We start from the raw sequence: 16,642 nt of genomic DNA, 5'->3' as shown, positions 1-16,642 counted from the left end.
AGGTACTGCCCCTTGCCAATCAGAGGATGCCTAGGGGCGGGCTTTGCCTCAGACAGGGAACAAATCAAGCCAGGAGAGGCGTTCAGACACTCCGGCCAACAAGGGAGTGGGCGTGGCCTCTCATCCTGGAAAGAGCTAGCGGCAGTGGGCGTGTCCCATGGTCGGTAGGCGGGGCGCGTGGCCTGGGCGGGGCGAACGGTGTAAGCGGCGGAGCCGGATGCGGGCGGTACTGCCGCCGCCGCGGCCCTAGGGATGGGCGGAGCCCCGGCCGCTGGTGCTGGTGGCCGCCGCCACTGCCGGAACCTGAGCCGGAGCCGCCGCCTCTGCCGCCGCGCGTCGTTGCTTCGCAAGGCGGCGGAATGCTGGGGAAAGGGGGAGTCGGCGGTGGCGGCGGCACCAAGGCGCCCAAGCCCTCCTTCGTGTCGTACGTGCGCCCTGAGGTGAGAGTGCGCCGGGCGAGCGCGGCGGCGGGTGGAACGGCCGGGACAGGGGCGCTTCCTGCCCGGGTGCCGGGCGGGGCGAAGCGGCAGGACGCTCTGGGGCCTCTAGGCTGGCCGCGGCCCGGACCCTTGCGGCAGGCCGGGCAGGTGCTTGGGCAGGGCCCTGTCGTTCACCACGGCGCCTGTGGGCAGGAGCCGGAGCCCGGGAGGTCCTGCGGCCCCAGCGCCTTAGGTATCCGGGAAGGTAGCAGAAAGCTTGGGTGGTTGAAAGCCCCCCGCGGGGTTTCCCGGCAGCCCGCAGCTTGGTGTGTATGCTCTGCCCTGGACTTTCTTCTTGAGTCTTTAGAGCTCGTCTGCCGCGGGTGGTGGACTGCTTTCCGTCCGCGCTGCTGTAGGGAATGTGGGTCGGCCTTGGCCTCTTTTGGTGTCTGCCCAGAGCATCCTCCTCACGCCTCTTCCCATTTCATCTCACCCCTTCCGATCTGCAATTTTAGTCAAGAAGTGCATTCTCTTGGGAAATACTTATTGAGCTCCTACTATGTGCCAGGTACGATCCTGGAATTCTTGTGATAAGTATCAGTGAACAGAACAAAGATAGAGCTCCCTGGGAACTTATGTAAAAAGAGGAACAAACAGTCCAGGATATATATAAATTGTATAGTGCTTAGAAGGTAATGGGACAAGACATCCTTTCATACTTGCAAAGGTGGTATTTCAGTCAATAGAAGACGTTAGGTCTAGGTAAGGGGTCCCTCACAGCCCCAGAGAAGACTGCCAGTTGACAGTGTGTGTGGAGCTCCGTTCGTGAGGCACAGAGAGGAGGTTGGAGAGAGAAATCAGAACTCCTAGACCATGTTGAAGACTTCTGTAACTGTCATTCATTATCTTTTAGTAGAGTCCTTCTCATTTTCGATTTGTGAAAGTTGTGGGTTTTCCCCCCCTTTTTTTGTTTTGCAATTTTGTTTGTTTCTCAAGTCTGGCTTCGAAGTCACAGAGCTCTGCTTGCCTCCGCCTCCCGAATGCTAGAAATAAAGGCAGTACTACCAGGCCCAACTTCTGCAAGCTGATGAGTAGTGTGCAGGTAGATGCTTTACCAAATTCACCATCTCCAGATGTCTGCCCACGGTTCACCTGTGAAGATGGAAAACAGGTGGGCCAGGGAGGCTGCTGGTGCCTATAGCCTTTTGCATATGTCTCTTGAAATCAAGGCATCTAGCGGAGACTACTAAAATGGGTCCTATTTTCAGTCTTAATTCTCAAATAAAAACCACTTCCTCTGTCAGAACTTGATACAGAGAGGCAGGGTCATCCTCCCATTTTCACCAGGCTCTCCCTGTAGTCCATAGAGGTAATGGGGTCAGGTTCTCTTTATCTTTCTTTGATAGCACCCTAGTTGAACGCTAACTGACTTTAACCTTTAACCTTTAACCTTTCCTATTTAGTGAGAGTAAACTACAGGGGAAGAGTCTTCTGTAAGTATGTGTGGCCAGAGTTCAAGAGTGCTCAACTCCTTCATCTGACTGTGCACTCTGCTCACAGGCCCTGCTGTTTCCTTTGAGAGGCAGTGGGGAAGGCGGTGGCTCAGCTCGCTGTGCTCACCCACGGGTTTTGGGTCTTTTTAGAGGGCAGTTTTGTGTTTTTGCATTTAAAACAGTGCTGTGAGGATGCTGGGCGTCTTTGTTGTAGTTTGTACTGGATAAGATTCTCTACTTAACTGGCATGGCTTATTAAAAGATAATGGTAGGAGGAGGTGAGAAAACAACTTATTTTTAAGTAGATAGCTTTGCTAGCCATCACATTACCAGAAATAGATGAGCATCGTTGATAGTGTTGTTTATGTTTGTTCCAGAGCCCTGAGTCTGATACCCTCCTAGTTCACCTTGGGGGGGCCTCAAAGCACTTTTATGAGGACTAGCGACCACTATTTTTACTCTTCTTCGACTTTACTCTCTGCTTGTCTTGTGTGTCCGGCGGTGGTGGTGGTGGTGGTGGTGGTGGTGGTGGTGGTGGTGGTGGTGGTGGTGGTGGTGGTGGTGGTGGTGTTGGTGGTGGTGGTGGTGGTTGGTGGTGGTGCCGTGTGTGCGTTAATTTTGGTGTTTGGCTATCCCACTTCGAACCATACCACTCTGAAGGGGCCCATTGTCATCTGATATCACTTTTCCCTGTGTGCAGTTCTGGAGAGAAAACACAGGGCCTCCACCATGATAAACAAGTACTGGACACTGAGCCACATCCCAGCCCATCCTTCTTTGTACCACTTTTCCAAGCTGGTATTTGCAGTTTCTGAGGTGTTTTCTTGTTGGCGGATGACTTAAGTTGCCAGAACCTTTACACCTTGTAGTGTAATTATGCCTGCTCCTGGTGATAAGCCTGCCTGCCGATCAGATCTTGGAGCTTGCAGAGGCAGAAGCCTTCAGGAAGCCAGAACAGGATCTATCAAGAGTCAGCACTTTCCGTCCTAAAGCATTGGCTAAAGCATTTGAAGATGGAGTTGTTAAAAGTGATCATATCCCCCCCCGTGATACAAAAGGCCTGCAAATGATAGCTTAAAATGAAGGGTAACGGTTAATCTTGGCTTTTGTATCTATGCCAGAGTAACGAGTTGTTTTGTCATTGTTTAATCATCTAAGTCTGTGAGGATGGCAGGTAAGATCCTGAACCACAGCTTCGGCCATGTTTTATAATCTGTTCTTAGGGAAGCTGATGGTTCTGGAAGCTGAGGTCTGCAGGAGGCTGGACCCAGGGGTCACCTTGCTACTTGATAGTGGATGCCTAGAAACATCTCAACTCCCCTATCCTAGCTCAGCGTCAGGCCCAGGTTGCAAGGAATGTCTAGCAGTGTGCAGCAGAGATGTTGAGCTCTGTTCCAGGGAGGCATCTGGCGATAGCTTGAGCACAAACTCACTTTTCATGGGAGAATAAGCCAGAAGTTTCACTGTAGAAAAATGAGATGAAGTTATACAAACAATAAGTACAAGGTGGAAACTTGTGCTGGCTGCTGTTGGCCTGCAGAGGACCTAAGTTTGGTTCTCAGTATCAATGCACCTCACCACCACCTGTAACTCCAGTTCCAGAGTACCTGAGGCACTCTTCTGGCCTCCTCAGATATACTCTTGTGGCAAACACTCACACTCTCTCTCTCTCTCTCTCTCTCTCTCTCTCTCTCTCTCTCACACACACACACACACACACACACACACACACACACAAAATAGTACCAGCCACACATGTGAAAATCAGTGCTGAGGAGATGGCCCAGTGGGTAGAGGACCTTACTGCCAAGCCTGAGCACCTGAGTTCAACTGGTGGGCCCTAATGGTGTGGAGGGAGAGAACCATTTTCTCTAAGTTGTCCTTTGACTTCTGCAGGGTAGCATGTGAGCACCCACATACATACACATACTCTTTAAATAAAAATAAATAAATAATTAATTAAATGTTAAGAGATTACAAACTTGCTAATTATAATGCATCCCTTAGATTATGTGCACAGTATGTGGGTATGGATTGGGGCTTACCAAAATGGAATTAACATTACGAATCTAATCTTAATTTCAGCTGTCTTTTAAACCAAAAGTGCATATTGTTGGTGCCTCTCCATGCCAATTGTTAAGCCACAGTTAGACTTTGTGTCGCAGTGAAGACACGGTGATGGAAGGCTGGGCAGCACAAACAGCAGAGTAGCTGATGGGAGGATTTTGTATTGAGAAGCCAGTGCTGCATGGCAGTTCCGATTCTTCGACCTTACCTGCTCTTGGCCAAGCTGCCTTGAACCGTATAAGTTTAGTTTACTTTTTGTATGTGAGTGTTTTCCCTGCATGTGTACTGCATGTGTCCCTGGTGCCCAAGGAGGTCAGAAGAGATCCTCTGATCCCCTGAAACTGGAGTTACAGATGATTGTGAGTCACCATTTGGGTGCTAGGAACTGAACTCAGAGTTTCTGCAAGAGCAGCGAGTATTCTTCACTGATGAGGCATCTCCTCGGTCCCTTTGGTCATTTTTAGTGCTCAGACAGATATGCTCAGTGACTGGGCTCAGAAGCTTGAACAGAAAGGACAAGTAAGCAGTGCTAGGAGGAAGATCTGCTTTGATTGAGGCACATTCCCTTGTGATGGAATGCTAAATAGGAAGCTTCGAGATGCTTGTTTGTTCTTTAAAACTGACCTGGAAAGTAGCTCTCAAAGGGCTGCTATGTACACCCATTTTTGCATGGTATTCCAAATATGGTTAAAATGTACTTGCTCGTGGAGTTTAGTCAGTATTTGGCTTGGATATACTAATAGTAGTACCAGAGACTTGTTTTGTGGATTTCTTTTAAGATTGGGAAGAAAATATAATTTGTCCTCCATTTTACAGATGTGTAAACTGAGTCTGCAGGGTTAAATGCCCTTGCACAGTGGCACAGGATTACTGAACAAAGAACTGTTTTCCTAAAGAGCCAATAGTGACAAGGCCTAGCCAGGCCCATAGGAACTCAGGAGAGATTTTATATAGTCTTGAGTGTATAAGAAAGCAGGCTGAGCAAGCCATTAGGAGCAAGCCAGGGAGCAACACTCCTCCATAGAGTTCCCTCAGTGATGGGTTGTGACCTAGAAGGGTAAGCCAAACGAAGCCTTTCTTCCCTAATGCGCTCTGGTCATAATGTCTCATCAGAGCACTAAGAAACACCAAAATGGAGAAAATCAGGAAGAGCCGAGCCTTTTCTCTTTATCTCTTCTTCTTATCTAATAAGACATGCATTCTTTCCTAGTCCTTACTTAGGCCCATTTCTTTGGTGAGCCATGAACCTGTGTATTTCAGAAGTGAACCAGTGTATTGCTAGCAGTTTGACCCTATCAAACAGTGTTTAAACTGGGTCAGTCTGACTGTGCCTCTTTCTTTTCCTTATTTTTGTGGATTCAGGGAACTTTCATTAGCAGAACAGGCTTGTTGACATGTGACTGTAGCACATACAGTGCTGTCTCATTGGTGTCTTTCCTTGACAGTCTCCTCCTTGGCTTTTGTTAGGTGCTGATCTGGCAGACTTAGTGAGCAGGTACAGGGACCTTCTGTTTATTGCAGTCTCTAGAGGCTTTGCTTTCTAATTCAGCAGATATTTACACAGCATCTGCTGGGTCTACCAAGCATCAATAAGACATCCAGTGAGCTATTGCAATCTACAAAATAGACACACAATTGAAAAACACTTTGTCTGATATGTATTTTGAGACAGTGTCTCTCTATGTAGCCCCAACCAGACAGGTTGGTCTGGAAATCAAGATCTTACTACTTTAGCCTCCTGACTGTTATGATTTCAGATGTGCACCACCATGGCCAGCTTGATTTGTGTGTCTGCTGCATCCCTGACTTTGATGGATAAATACTAGGAAGAAGAAATTAGCTTATCCTAAAACACACATTCTGCCCCAGTCCTAATAGTAAAAATACTTTGTTGTTGTTGTTTGGTTTGTTTATTATTATTTTTTCATTTATTACTATTTTTGTTTTTGAGACAAGGCTTTTTTCTTTAGCTTGGCTGTCCTGAAACTCACTCGGTAGACCAGGCTGACCTGGAATTCAAAGATCTACCTGCCTCTCCTTCCAATTGGTGGGATTAAAGGCAGGCACCACCACCACCTGGCTTATATGCATTATTTTTTGTTTTTATTACATTTAAAATCTAGCATGTGTCCACACACATGCACTCATGGGCATACCTTAGCATGTGTACAAAGGATCACTTTGAGGAGTTGATTCTTTTCTTCCACAATTTAGGCCTCAGGCATTGAGCACAGGTTGTCAGGCTTGGCCGTTACTCAGCCATCCTGATGGTCCTGCCCTTTTTTTTTTTTTTTAAATCTATGTAACTCCATAGCCTTTTCTACATTTTCAACTTTTCTCTTTTCTTTTTTGTTTTTCTAAGACAGGGTTTCTCTGGTTGCCGTGGCTATCCTGGAACTCACTTTGTAGATCAGTCTGGTCGTCTTGAACTCAGATATGCCTCCCAAATGCTGGGATTCCCCTCTGGTTTTTTTAGTGCATTCAGAATTTGCCCACTATGTATATGAAACATACTGCTTTTCTTCTGTCAATGGGCATATTAAAGCATAGAGTGAGGCCTCCCTTCCCTTAGCCAGTATTCATTTATTTATTATTGTTCATTCATTCATTCATTGCACTGGGGATTGAGCTCCAGGCCTACATATGCTAGGCAAGCACTGTGGCATTGAGTCGTGGCCCCACTGTCCTCACCAGATTACCTCATTGAAGTTGGCAGTCACTGATAATTGTTGAATAGGCCATGGAAAGACATTAAAGTTTCTTCCTAAAATAATCACTTTCTTAGCTGTGGCTTTAGTTTGATGATCCATCCAAGCTTCCGCTTTTTTCTCCTGCATGTGTTTCCTGTGGCATCTCCCTGGGTCAGATCCAACACCATACAACTTGCAGATGGCGCATCGGAAGGCTCTGCCAAGCAATATTTCCTGCATTCTGACCAAACAGCTGCCATATGCAGCCTTCCTCTCAGAGCCAGATCAGCCTTCACCCTGCTGCCATCTCCGGTGTCACTCAAGGCTGACACCAAGCTCAGTCAGTGGGAAGTATGCAAGGCCCAGGATTGGGTCCTCAGCAAAAAGGGTGAAGTCTGAAAGGCAGGACTACTGTCAGAGCTTAGGGTACAGGGTGCGACAGCTAAAGGGTAAAGCTGTTTTGTTTGTTCGTTCGTTTTTTGTTTTTTTGCATTTCCTCAGCAGAATGTTGGATGCTCTGGACTGTTTCTCATGTCCCCTTGTGACAAGTAGGTTTCAGAAGGAATCTGTTTTTCAGATTTTTTTTCCCTTAAAAAAACAAACAACAAAACCCACATATATCTTATTATGATAAAAATCAATGTAACAAAGTTACAGTTTGAAAGTTAGAAAATAAGGTATGGTACGACAAATAAAGCAGTAATTCCACTTATGTTGTCTGTGTGTGTGTGTGTGTGTGTGTGTGTGTGTGTGTGAGAGAGAGAGAGAGAGAGAGAGAGAGAGAGGGAAAGAGAGAGGGGGGAGAGAGAGAAAGAGGGAGAGAGGGAGAGAGAGAGAGAGAGAGACTGAGACTGAGACTGACTGAGACTTGAAGCTGGTACTGCTCCATGTTGGTAGGGTGTGTATGAGCTGTTTGACCAGCAGGAACTGCCCTTGTCTCTATCAGTGGTCTGCAGCCTTTGACCAGAACCCACATTTAGAAAGGTGCTGAGGCTGCGTTCTTCACTTTGCTGGGCTTATGCTTATGGTAGTGCCAGGGACTTCTGTATAGTTTAAGAAGCAGCCAAGGTAGATGTCACTATAGGTAGAAATAGGGCTAATTTTGTTGTTGTTTTAAGATTTATTTTAGCCAGGTGAGCTTGGATGCAGAGGCATCCTGTGAGTTGGAAGCCAATCTGATCTGTATAGAGAATCCTAGGCACATACTGAGACCATGGCTCAAAACAAATTTTTTTTTTATTATTTATTTTTACTTACTGAGATAAAGTGTCACTTTGTAGATCAGGCTGTCTTTGAATTCATAGATATCCGTCTCTACTTCCTAAGTGCTGAGAGAAAAGTTGCACACCACCATGCCCCTGCAAGATGTATTTTACTTTTAAAGATTTATTTTAAGTGTCTGTGTGTGTGCACATTTGAATATGAATGCAAATGCCCACAGAGGTCAGAGGTGTTATACCCCCTGGAGCTGGGGACACAGGCAGTTGTAAACCACCCATATGGGTGCTGGGAATTGAACTCAGGTCCTTAGGAAGAGTGGGTATGTGCTCTTACCTCTGAGCCATCTCTCCAGTCCTGATATATTTTATTTGTAGTTAAGTTGTGTATGTCATTTTTGGCCAAGTTGACCTGGAACAAAGCGAGTGTCCCAGGCAGGCCGCAGACCCTTGATGATCCTCCTGTATTGGGCTCCCAGAAGTCTGTCTTTGAACTAGAATAACCTTTTAACCTCTAGTTTTCTGTTGCCTTGGGGAGGAAGACAGAATTGAGTTGGAAGGACACCAGAGCCCATTCCCACCCCTACCCCTGCACACCTTTCAGAACATAACTAAAGAAAGTTGTCAGTGGCTAGCAGGGTAAGCTGGCTCCTTTAAGCCTGTCTTGTTTTCCAGCTGGAGAATTGGAATGATAGTAACACCCTTCTTAAACCTTAGGTGTGACCACTCATGACTGTTAACTCTCTCTGCTCTAGGGAAGGCTCTTAGTAGAGTACTTGGCACATACATAGTCCTCAATAATATATAGGTGGTGGTGGTGTTCCTCCTTCCCCCCCACCACTGTGGTGTTCCATACAGTGCTTGGTCTGTTCTTAGAGGACAGAGCTCTCTGTTGCTAAGGTGTTAATATGTGGAGTGTTTTATTGTGTTAGTTGCCTTGGTGCCATGACAGGAAAGCTCGCTGTGGTAACTATTAGGGTACTTTTCACTGTCTCTGAAAGTTTCTTTTCTATCTTTTGTTCCTTTATACAGTAGAAAATGATTTGATTATATTTAAAATTCTGACTTAATGAGAACATAGTTGTCAGCTTTTTTCTTTATTACCATTTGGCCTTTGGCATTTTGCTAGTTTCAATGTGTGGCGTGGGCAGACTTTTCCTCTTTACTCACTTCTGTCAGGTTTTTCTGTCAAGGTCAAAATTTGTCCTTTATTACGTGTGTCCAGTGACTCACTTAAGGTACAAGTGAATCAAATGAAGTCATAATTAGCTTAAGCAAAAGAAAATGACTTCTGTTTATTTCAGAGGCATTTGAAGACCATGCTGTTTTGGTTTCATAGTTGAGTAGTACAGATGATGTCAGTTTGCCTCCTGGGTCTATGCTGCATCATGCAAAGCCTTTAACAGGTGGTCTTTCCTCCTCTATTGTTTGCTTTGGGGGAAGGAGCCAAAACATCAGGGCTTAAGTACTCATTAGAACAAGGAAGCCCTGGCTTAGAGTGGTGGCCTAGCTTTCTGAAAGGTCAGGTGACCAGCCTCTATTTCAGTCCTGATCTGCTAGGTTTTAATATTTGAATTTTCTAGGAATTAAAAAAAAAGCAAAACAAAACAAAAATCACTGAAGAATGTGAAGAATGTGGTGTCGTGATTCAAGCCTACATGTTAAGTCCTTTAGTAGCCAAGACAAGGGGGTCTTGACTTTGAAGACAGCTCAGTCAGGTTATACAGTGAGTTCAAGGCCAGCCTTGGCAACATTGTAAGTTCCTATCTTAAAAAATAAAGCAATACAAACCGAAAAACCTGAGAATAGCCTGAGAGAAGTTCGTTTTTCAAATAAAAGTCTTAGAGTGTTAATGCCTTTTCTCTAGAAATAGAGTACCGAAGATCATATTCCTCCTATGTCCCTGTGCTTGGAGGAGAACGATTTATTCACTCTTGGCCTGTGAGCACGTATTCCCTCTCTAAAGCAAACTGCTACCTCGGCACTCTCCCTAGTGTCCACTCTGTGATGGGGGTCACTGTTAAAGAAGAGAATCTGGGGCTCTGGCTGGTTAAGCCATTTGCCAAGTACCTCAGCTTTGTCCCCAGGGCCTTTGTCTGGGCTGCATGTTTACACCTCATGCCCTTCCTTTGATACCATCTGTTGGCCATTCTCCTTTACCTCTACCTATTTGCATGGTGCCTACTTGTCATCTTTGTCCTGCCTCCCTGCCTCCCTGCCTCCCTGCCTCCCTGCCTCCCTGCCTCCCTGCCTCCCTGCCTCCCTGCCTCCCTGCCTCCCTGCCTCCCTGCCTCCCTGCCTCCCTGCCTCCTTGCTTAACTCCACCTCAGCTTGCTTAGCTTAGCTGCAAGGTCACCTGCCCAATGATCACTGTTTTCTACTGCTAAGTATATAGCATGACCCATGTCAAAGTGACAAAAGAACCCCCCATGTCCCTGTGTGTTGTGCCTAAGAGCTCAGTATGTGGCAGACAGAAGGCAGGGCATTGTGGCGTGCATGACAGCACCTATGGAATAAACTGGTCACCATGAGAATTTGGGAATGAGAAAAAGGTGCCAATATATCATAGAAGAGTCTTCAGCCTGTGATTCTAGAGGGTTTTGGTCCTGCTCCAACCTCTTGATGGCAACTTTAGATGTGGACTTTGCCTTTCTGTCTCTTCTCCTCTCCTGTGAGGAGACAGAGGATTATTTTGAGGAGGAGAAGAAATACATGGTAAACATTCTGCTCCATACTGGCCTTGTGGCAGATGCCTACCAGCTTATAGGTGCTCTTATTATTAATAATAGCTAGAACTGGAAGATTCTTTATTTGTTCAATGTCATTGTGTACCTACCATTTGCTTAACTCTAGGTTAAAATTAGGAATCCAAAGAAACTGTATGTAGGCGCTTAAACATTCTGTTGGAGAGTTAGCAAGTCTCCAGATGGCTCTAAAGCACAGAGGTGGGCACTGCCTAACCCAAGAGAGAGGCGTACCCAGAATGCCCAGAGCAGAGGCGGCTCTGAGCACAGCTTATGTGGAGGCGGGGTGGGACTTGAGCAGATCAGTTGTAGTGTGGGATTTGGTGTGGGAAGGAGGGGCCAGGTAGACAGGTAAACTAGAGGGGCAGTTTGAAAGCCTACCCAGGTGTATTGGGAATGTGTGGTTGGGGCATCTGCCCCATCTTACCCAATCCTGTGTATTCTCTGCATGACAGTGAGAAGGGTATTGATAGTTATGGGGGAGCATTTCCAAATTCTGGAAGGATTCAGCCTGGCTCTTAGCAAGCCTACAGGCAAACACTGTTTGCCCCTCACACTAAGGCTGTTAACTCTCCCAGTTATTTAAGAACACAGAAGAGTTCTGGGGACGGTGGTGGAGAGGGAAGCACAGAAGGCAGCACCATGTGTCACTGCAGCTGCTCTTAGTCACATCCTTTAGCATAGATTCTGAAGCAGTGTTGGCCCAGTACCCTGTCACCTTCTCCCAACACAACCATCATTACTTTCAACATAGCGACGTCAGTGAGCCTGTTTTCTGACCTATGAATAGGGATAGCAGTAACACCATGTAATCCATAAGAATGCTATTAGCCTTATGTGAAGCAATTCATGGAAAGCCGTTAACACCATACGTGGTAGACAGTGTGAGTTGTTTCTGGTTCTTATGGTTTTGGTGCTGATGGTGGTTTATGGCTTTGAACCTGAGCCTCACTCGTGCTAAGCAAGTGTGCTGCCACTGAGCTGCATGCCCAGGCCTGTGCTGTTAGCTGTCATTGCTCCATATGACCTCAGAAGTAGCAGTACCTGCCCGTGCATTTGCCCTTCCTAGGCTGAGCATCAGGAGACTGTGGACAAGCTTGTGATTCTGTAGGTTTCCTGTTGGGATTCAGGCACTTGGTGCTGACCTTAGACATGGACCTATCACTTCTTTGAGATTTCTCACTGTAGAATTTGGACATCTTCCTTGAGGGCTAGTTTTGAAGATGAGAAAAAAAACCCAATTCACTCAGATATGGATTGACAGGAGCTTTCTGTCTAGTAGGAGAATGACACCCCCTGTGACTGCCTTCACTGTCTACCCAGGCTTCCTTGCCTGCCCTTTGCCTTCTCATGGGAGTTCATAGTTTATTTTTCTGCAGCAGTATCTCATGTCTAGGACACTGGGGAAGGCTTGGGGCTCAGGCAGGGTGAGAAGTCTCCGACTACCTGCCCCCCCCCCCAGTTTAGTTTGGTTTCCTTCTCTGAGGTCAGCTTCTCAAGTTTCTGTCAGTATACTCTTTGCCTCATCATCCATAAGCAAAGTGGTCATGGCTTCCATAGTGCTCCTTGTGGGAACCCCTGTGACAATGTCTTCATGTGTATAGACCACCTTCTCTGTCTAGAACACCTTCTTATGCTTCCTGTCTGCACTGCCTTGAGATCTCTGCATGACTCAGCAGGAGGGGCCCTGTCTAGTACAACTTCCATTTTTCCACCTCGGGGACCTCTTTGTGTGCCTTTCCACTCTCTGAGAACGCCACTTGCTTATGGTTTCATTAAGAGAGCCTGAGCTTGGATTTGTAGGCCTAGTTTGTGTGTCTCATTTCCTGGTTTTAGAGAATTAAACTTTCTGATTTTAGAGGTTGTGGGTTTGCTTTTTCTTTTATTTTCTTTCCTTTTTTCTTTTTTGAGACAGGATTTCTCTGTGCGGCCCTGGCTCTCCTGGAACTAGCTCTGCAGACCAGGTCATCCTTGAACTCTATGTGTGCACCACCACAGGATCCTTTTGAGAGTCAGATATGCAAAATAAAACAACAACAACAACAGCACAAGATTCAGATACGTCCCAGGGACAGGGAAGGTCACAGATTGGAAAGGGAGACTTTTTTTTAAACCTCAGAATTTGAGGGACATTAAAATACAACTAAATGAGAAACTCAGAGAGGGAAGAGAAAGAGGTGAGGTACAGTTTATAAGGCTCCTGGTCTTCTCTGGCCGTCCCTCCTGGCAGAGCTTCCCTCTTCTTCTCTCTTGTGCTGACGGTGGCAGCTCGGCTCCTGCTCATGCAGCTTGTTGCCCTCCTCTGCCCTCTATACTATCTGTGTGGCTGATTTCCAACAGAGAGGCTGAAGCCCCGCACGGCAGGGCTCGTGTCACTGACTCACTGGGATAGGGCCTCTTCTTAGAAGGCAGCTGCAGGGAAGCATCATCTGAGGGGCTTCTGGATGCCTCCTCAAAAGGGAGATGGAGGATTCTAGATAAAGCTCACGCCTGCCTCAGGCATCAAGCATGTAGACCCTCTGTGACTCACAGAATATACGAGGAGCCAGCTAACTGATGAAGTTACATGTATGCTCTGAGGTTTACATTGGTATTCATGGCTTTTTCCTAGTTACTTGAGTTTCTTACTTTAGAGAATGTTTGCTTAGAGGCCAGCATGTGCCTGGTCTGGTGACCCTTCCAAAGAGCTGTGAATGAGCAGCGCTTTCACTTTAAGTAAGTGATGAACTGCTGGAAGAGCAAGGGTCTGGGGTGCACTCCCAGGAGCAGTTATGTCTTCAAACCAAACCAAACCAAACCAATCAGCTGTAATCAGTTGGTGGAATGTTGCCTAGCATGAAGCCCTGGACTAAGTGGGGTGGGGTAGTATAACTCAAGCATTTTCAAGGAAGAAGCATCCTTATCTACATAGTGAGTTCAAGACCAGTGTGGGCTATGTGAGCCCTGTCTCAGACAAAAGAAAACAATTTTAAGCAAAAACATTAAGGGTCAAGAATGCTAGAGCTGGTGTCAGGGCTTCTGATATTAAACCCTAGGCTCCCCATCTATTTGGCTGTGGGAACCTTGGGGACTTTAGCCTTTTGAAGTTCTATTGGCCTTATCTGTAAAGTGGAGATGAAAATTCCTCCCACTCACAGGTGTGGGCAACCTAAAGCACAAAGACTGTGTCCCATTATAACTGTAAATTCTGTCCAACATATTTATAGATGACAACATCTATGCAATGTCAAAAGGCTGGAACTATGTGAAAATAAATGACACAGGCAAGACATCTATGAGTGGACATTGTAAACACCAACAAATTATGTTCAGATGTTTTAGACAACTGATGCTTAGTGTGGAAATGCTAGTCTCCAATTAGCTGCCTCATCTTCTAGCTGAGACTGATTTGTATGAGTGAACAGGAGAGCCCTCAAAGTATGTAGTTATATCTGTATGGTATGGTTTGTTACCTTGAACCAGACAGTGTCAGTTTCTTACTGCCTGTCATTGTCTACCTGCCTGCCTTCAGATGCTCCTCTGTTGGCTTCTGACCAGAGTAGTTGGTGCCTGTAATGGCCCAAAGCAGTCTCCACAGTGGGATAGAGCTGTGCTCATCAGCAAAGCCATTATCCTGTCCTGCCTTTGAGTCAGGAGGCTCAGGGAATGAATCTGCCAGCAAGGCTGTTTCTGAGGGAGCCAGGCTTCTACAAGTCCCAAGAATCTGGCTCCCTAGAATGGACTTATATGTGTGTCATCCAGGACAGAGTCTGTACCATTGGTGAGAAAACTGTTTAAAATCTGAACTTGAATGATCCTATTCTATCAGTGAAGCTTGAACATATTTCAGAAAGTCAGATAACAATTTGGTAATATTTGGCACTGGCCATTTTTAGTGCACAGCCTGTAAGCTTTCTATCATTGTACTAAATACCTGAAATCATTATCTGAACAGTAAAACAGTTAAGATTCATTTTGCCTCATGTTTTTAGAGGGTCTAGTTCATGGTTGGTTGGCCTTGTTTTTTTCCTGTGATGAGGTAACACATCATGCAGGAGTGTGTGTGTGGTGGGACAAAACTGCTGACCTCATTGCAAAAGGGACCAGGGGCCCATCATCTTCAGTGAGCGAACCCTTAAAGACTTCCACTATGCCACACTTCCTCAAGTTTCCATCACCTTCCAATAGCACCAGACCAGCATTGAGACCTTTAACGTAAGGGCCTTTGGTGGATGGACTAGAATCTAACTATAGCACTTGGGAGTTTTTAATAGAGCTGTTGTTGTATTCTTTCAATAACTATGCCTGGCACTGAAGAATATTACCCAGAAAGGGAATTACTTGTTATTGGATATTTTGACATATATGGCCTTTCAGTAGACTTTCATTGACAACTGACTATCTGTCAAGGGTAGGAGTCGAAGCTAAAAACCCAGAAAATACCGTCTAAGGCCTCAGTTGGCATCATTTGTTGGTGAGACAGATGAGATAGGAGGTAACAACAGTAACGTGTGGGGAGTATAGTAAAGTAATAGAAGCATATACAGAGAGTGGCTTGAGCATCCAGAAAAGGGCCTCTTAGGCTTGTGAGGAAGGCTGGATCAGAGAAAGCTTCACAAAGGAGCTGGACTGTGTAGACAGTGGATTGGATAGAGTGTTGGATGGGACAGGGCTGGCGACCTGTATGTTTTGTGTGGTCTCAGTAAGCACAGGACTTGGGGGTTGCATAAAGGCAATAAGACTGGGATGGTCATAGGAGCATGCCAGGTGACAGAGAATGATGGCCTAAATAAGAGAGTAATAGGGGAGAGTAGATCTGGACATGTCATGAAAGCAGAGTATGGGACCTGAGGTACAGCAGTAGTCAGAGCATGGCTCCCTGGTTCCTGGAGTGGCTTGCCGAGTTAGCCAGATCCCACACATGCCAGCTTCATAAGAGACAGGATGTATGTGGCAATATGTTGACTTTGAAATGTGAGTTTGAAGGACTGATGGAGATTCCAGTGTGAGTATCCATGGGGCTCCTGGGGTGTCTAGATCTGGAGCTATGACAAAGGGTCTTGCATGAAGAACTGTTTGTGGAAGATCATCCAAACTGTTTGTGTGAGTGGGAGTCCAGAGAATATAGGGCTTGTGAAGAGGCATTAAGGGACTCGAATAAGAGTATTGGCCATTCTACATATAACCAACCTCTGCTGTCCGTCCATCCCCCCCCCCCGGACTGGAGACCCAACCCAAGACCTTGCGCTTCCTAGGTAAGTGCTCTACCACTGAGCCAAATCCCCAACCCCCAACCTCTGCTGTTTTCACATTTCAGTATAATGACATTTTTCTAAGGGTGGCAGTCTCTTTCATCCCTTTCTAAAGCCAGGTGTTGTGGTAGGGGACACACCTGAGGTCTCGGGAGGCAAGGGCAGGAGAATCAAACTTCAAGGTCATCCTCAGCTACACCTTCCAATGGAGGCCAGTCGGGCTCTGTAAAATGCTGGACGTGTTAGGTGCTTTTGCTATGTTGCCTTGTACCTGCTATTCCTCAGGTCATCTTTTATGCTGTGGCAGCAATGTACTCTAAAGAGGTGGAGATGTGTGCTGTGTTGTCTCTGATTACTGTGCCTGCACTGTAGCAGGTCAGGAGGGATGGCTGCTCAGTGCTGACAGGCAGCGCCCCCCACAGCATCCTGGAGAGGAGGTTGGAAGGCAGAGGCAGGTTGGATTAAAGGTAAAGCACAGCTTCAGTTGTATAGCTGAAGCTAATGGCCCACTGCATTCTGGCAGTCTTGTCTCTTCCTGTGAACAAGAGTAGTAAAGTTAATTTAGTCTTGAAAATTAAATGAAATGTGCAGGTGCAATTTTTTTGTGGCTTTTAGTAATTACTGCCTTGATTATCCAAGGAGCCAACCATTTTTGTCCGAATATCATAATAAAATCAATTCATCTTTTTCCTCTTTTTTTTTTTTTAATTTTTTTGGTGTGCTGTGATGGCTAGTTTTATGTCAACTTGATACAGGATAGAGTCATTTGAAAGATACAGAT

General features: G+C 46.1%; 1 protein-coding gene across 1 annotated transcript in view; it reads left to right on the top strand.

The window, feature by feature from the left end:
- Nucleotides 1-200: 200 nt before the first annotated feature.
- Mtmr12 (myotubularin related protein 12) overlaps nucleotides 201-16,642 on the top strand; it is a 70,230-nt gene continuing 53,788 nt past the window's right edge. Inside the window, exon 1 of the mRNA XM_032898763.1 lies at nucleotides 201-440. Coding sequence (XP_032754654.1) covers nucleotides 360-440 — 81 coding nt within the window. The 5' untranslated portion in view covers nucleotides 201-359. The remainder of the gene's footprint in view (nucleotides 441-16,642) is intronic.

This window comes from Rattus rattus, chromosome 3, assembly GCF_011064425.1.
Source record: "Rattus rattus isolate New Zealand chromosome 3, Rrattus_CSIRO_v1, whole genome shotgun sequence".
NCBI classification, from domain to species: domain Eukaryota; kingdom Metazoa; phylum Chordata; class Mammalia; order Rodentia; family Muridae; genus Rattus; species Rattus rattus.
This window is presented reverse-complemented; position numbering and strand designations above follow the sequence as displayed.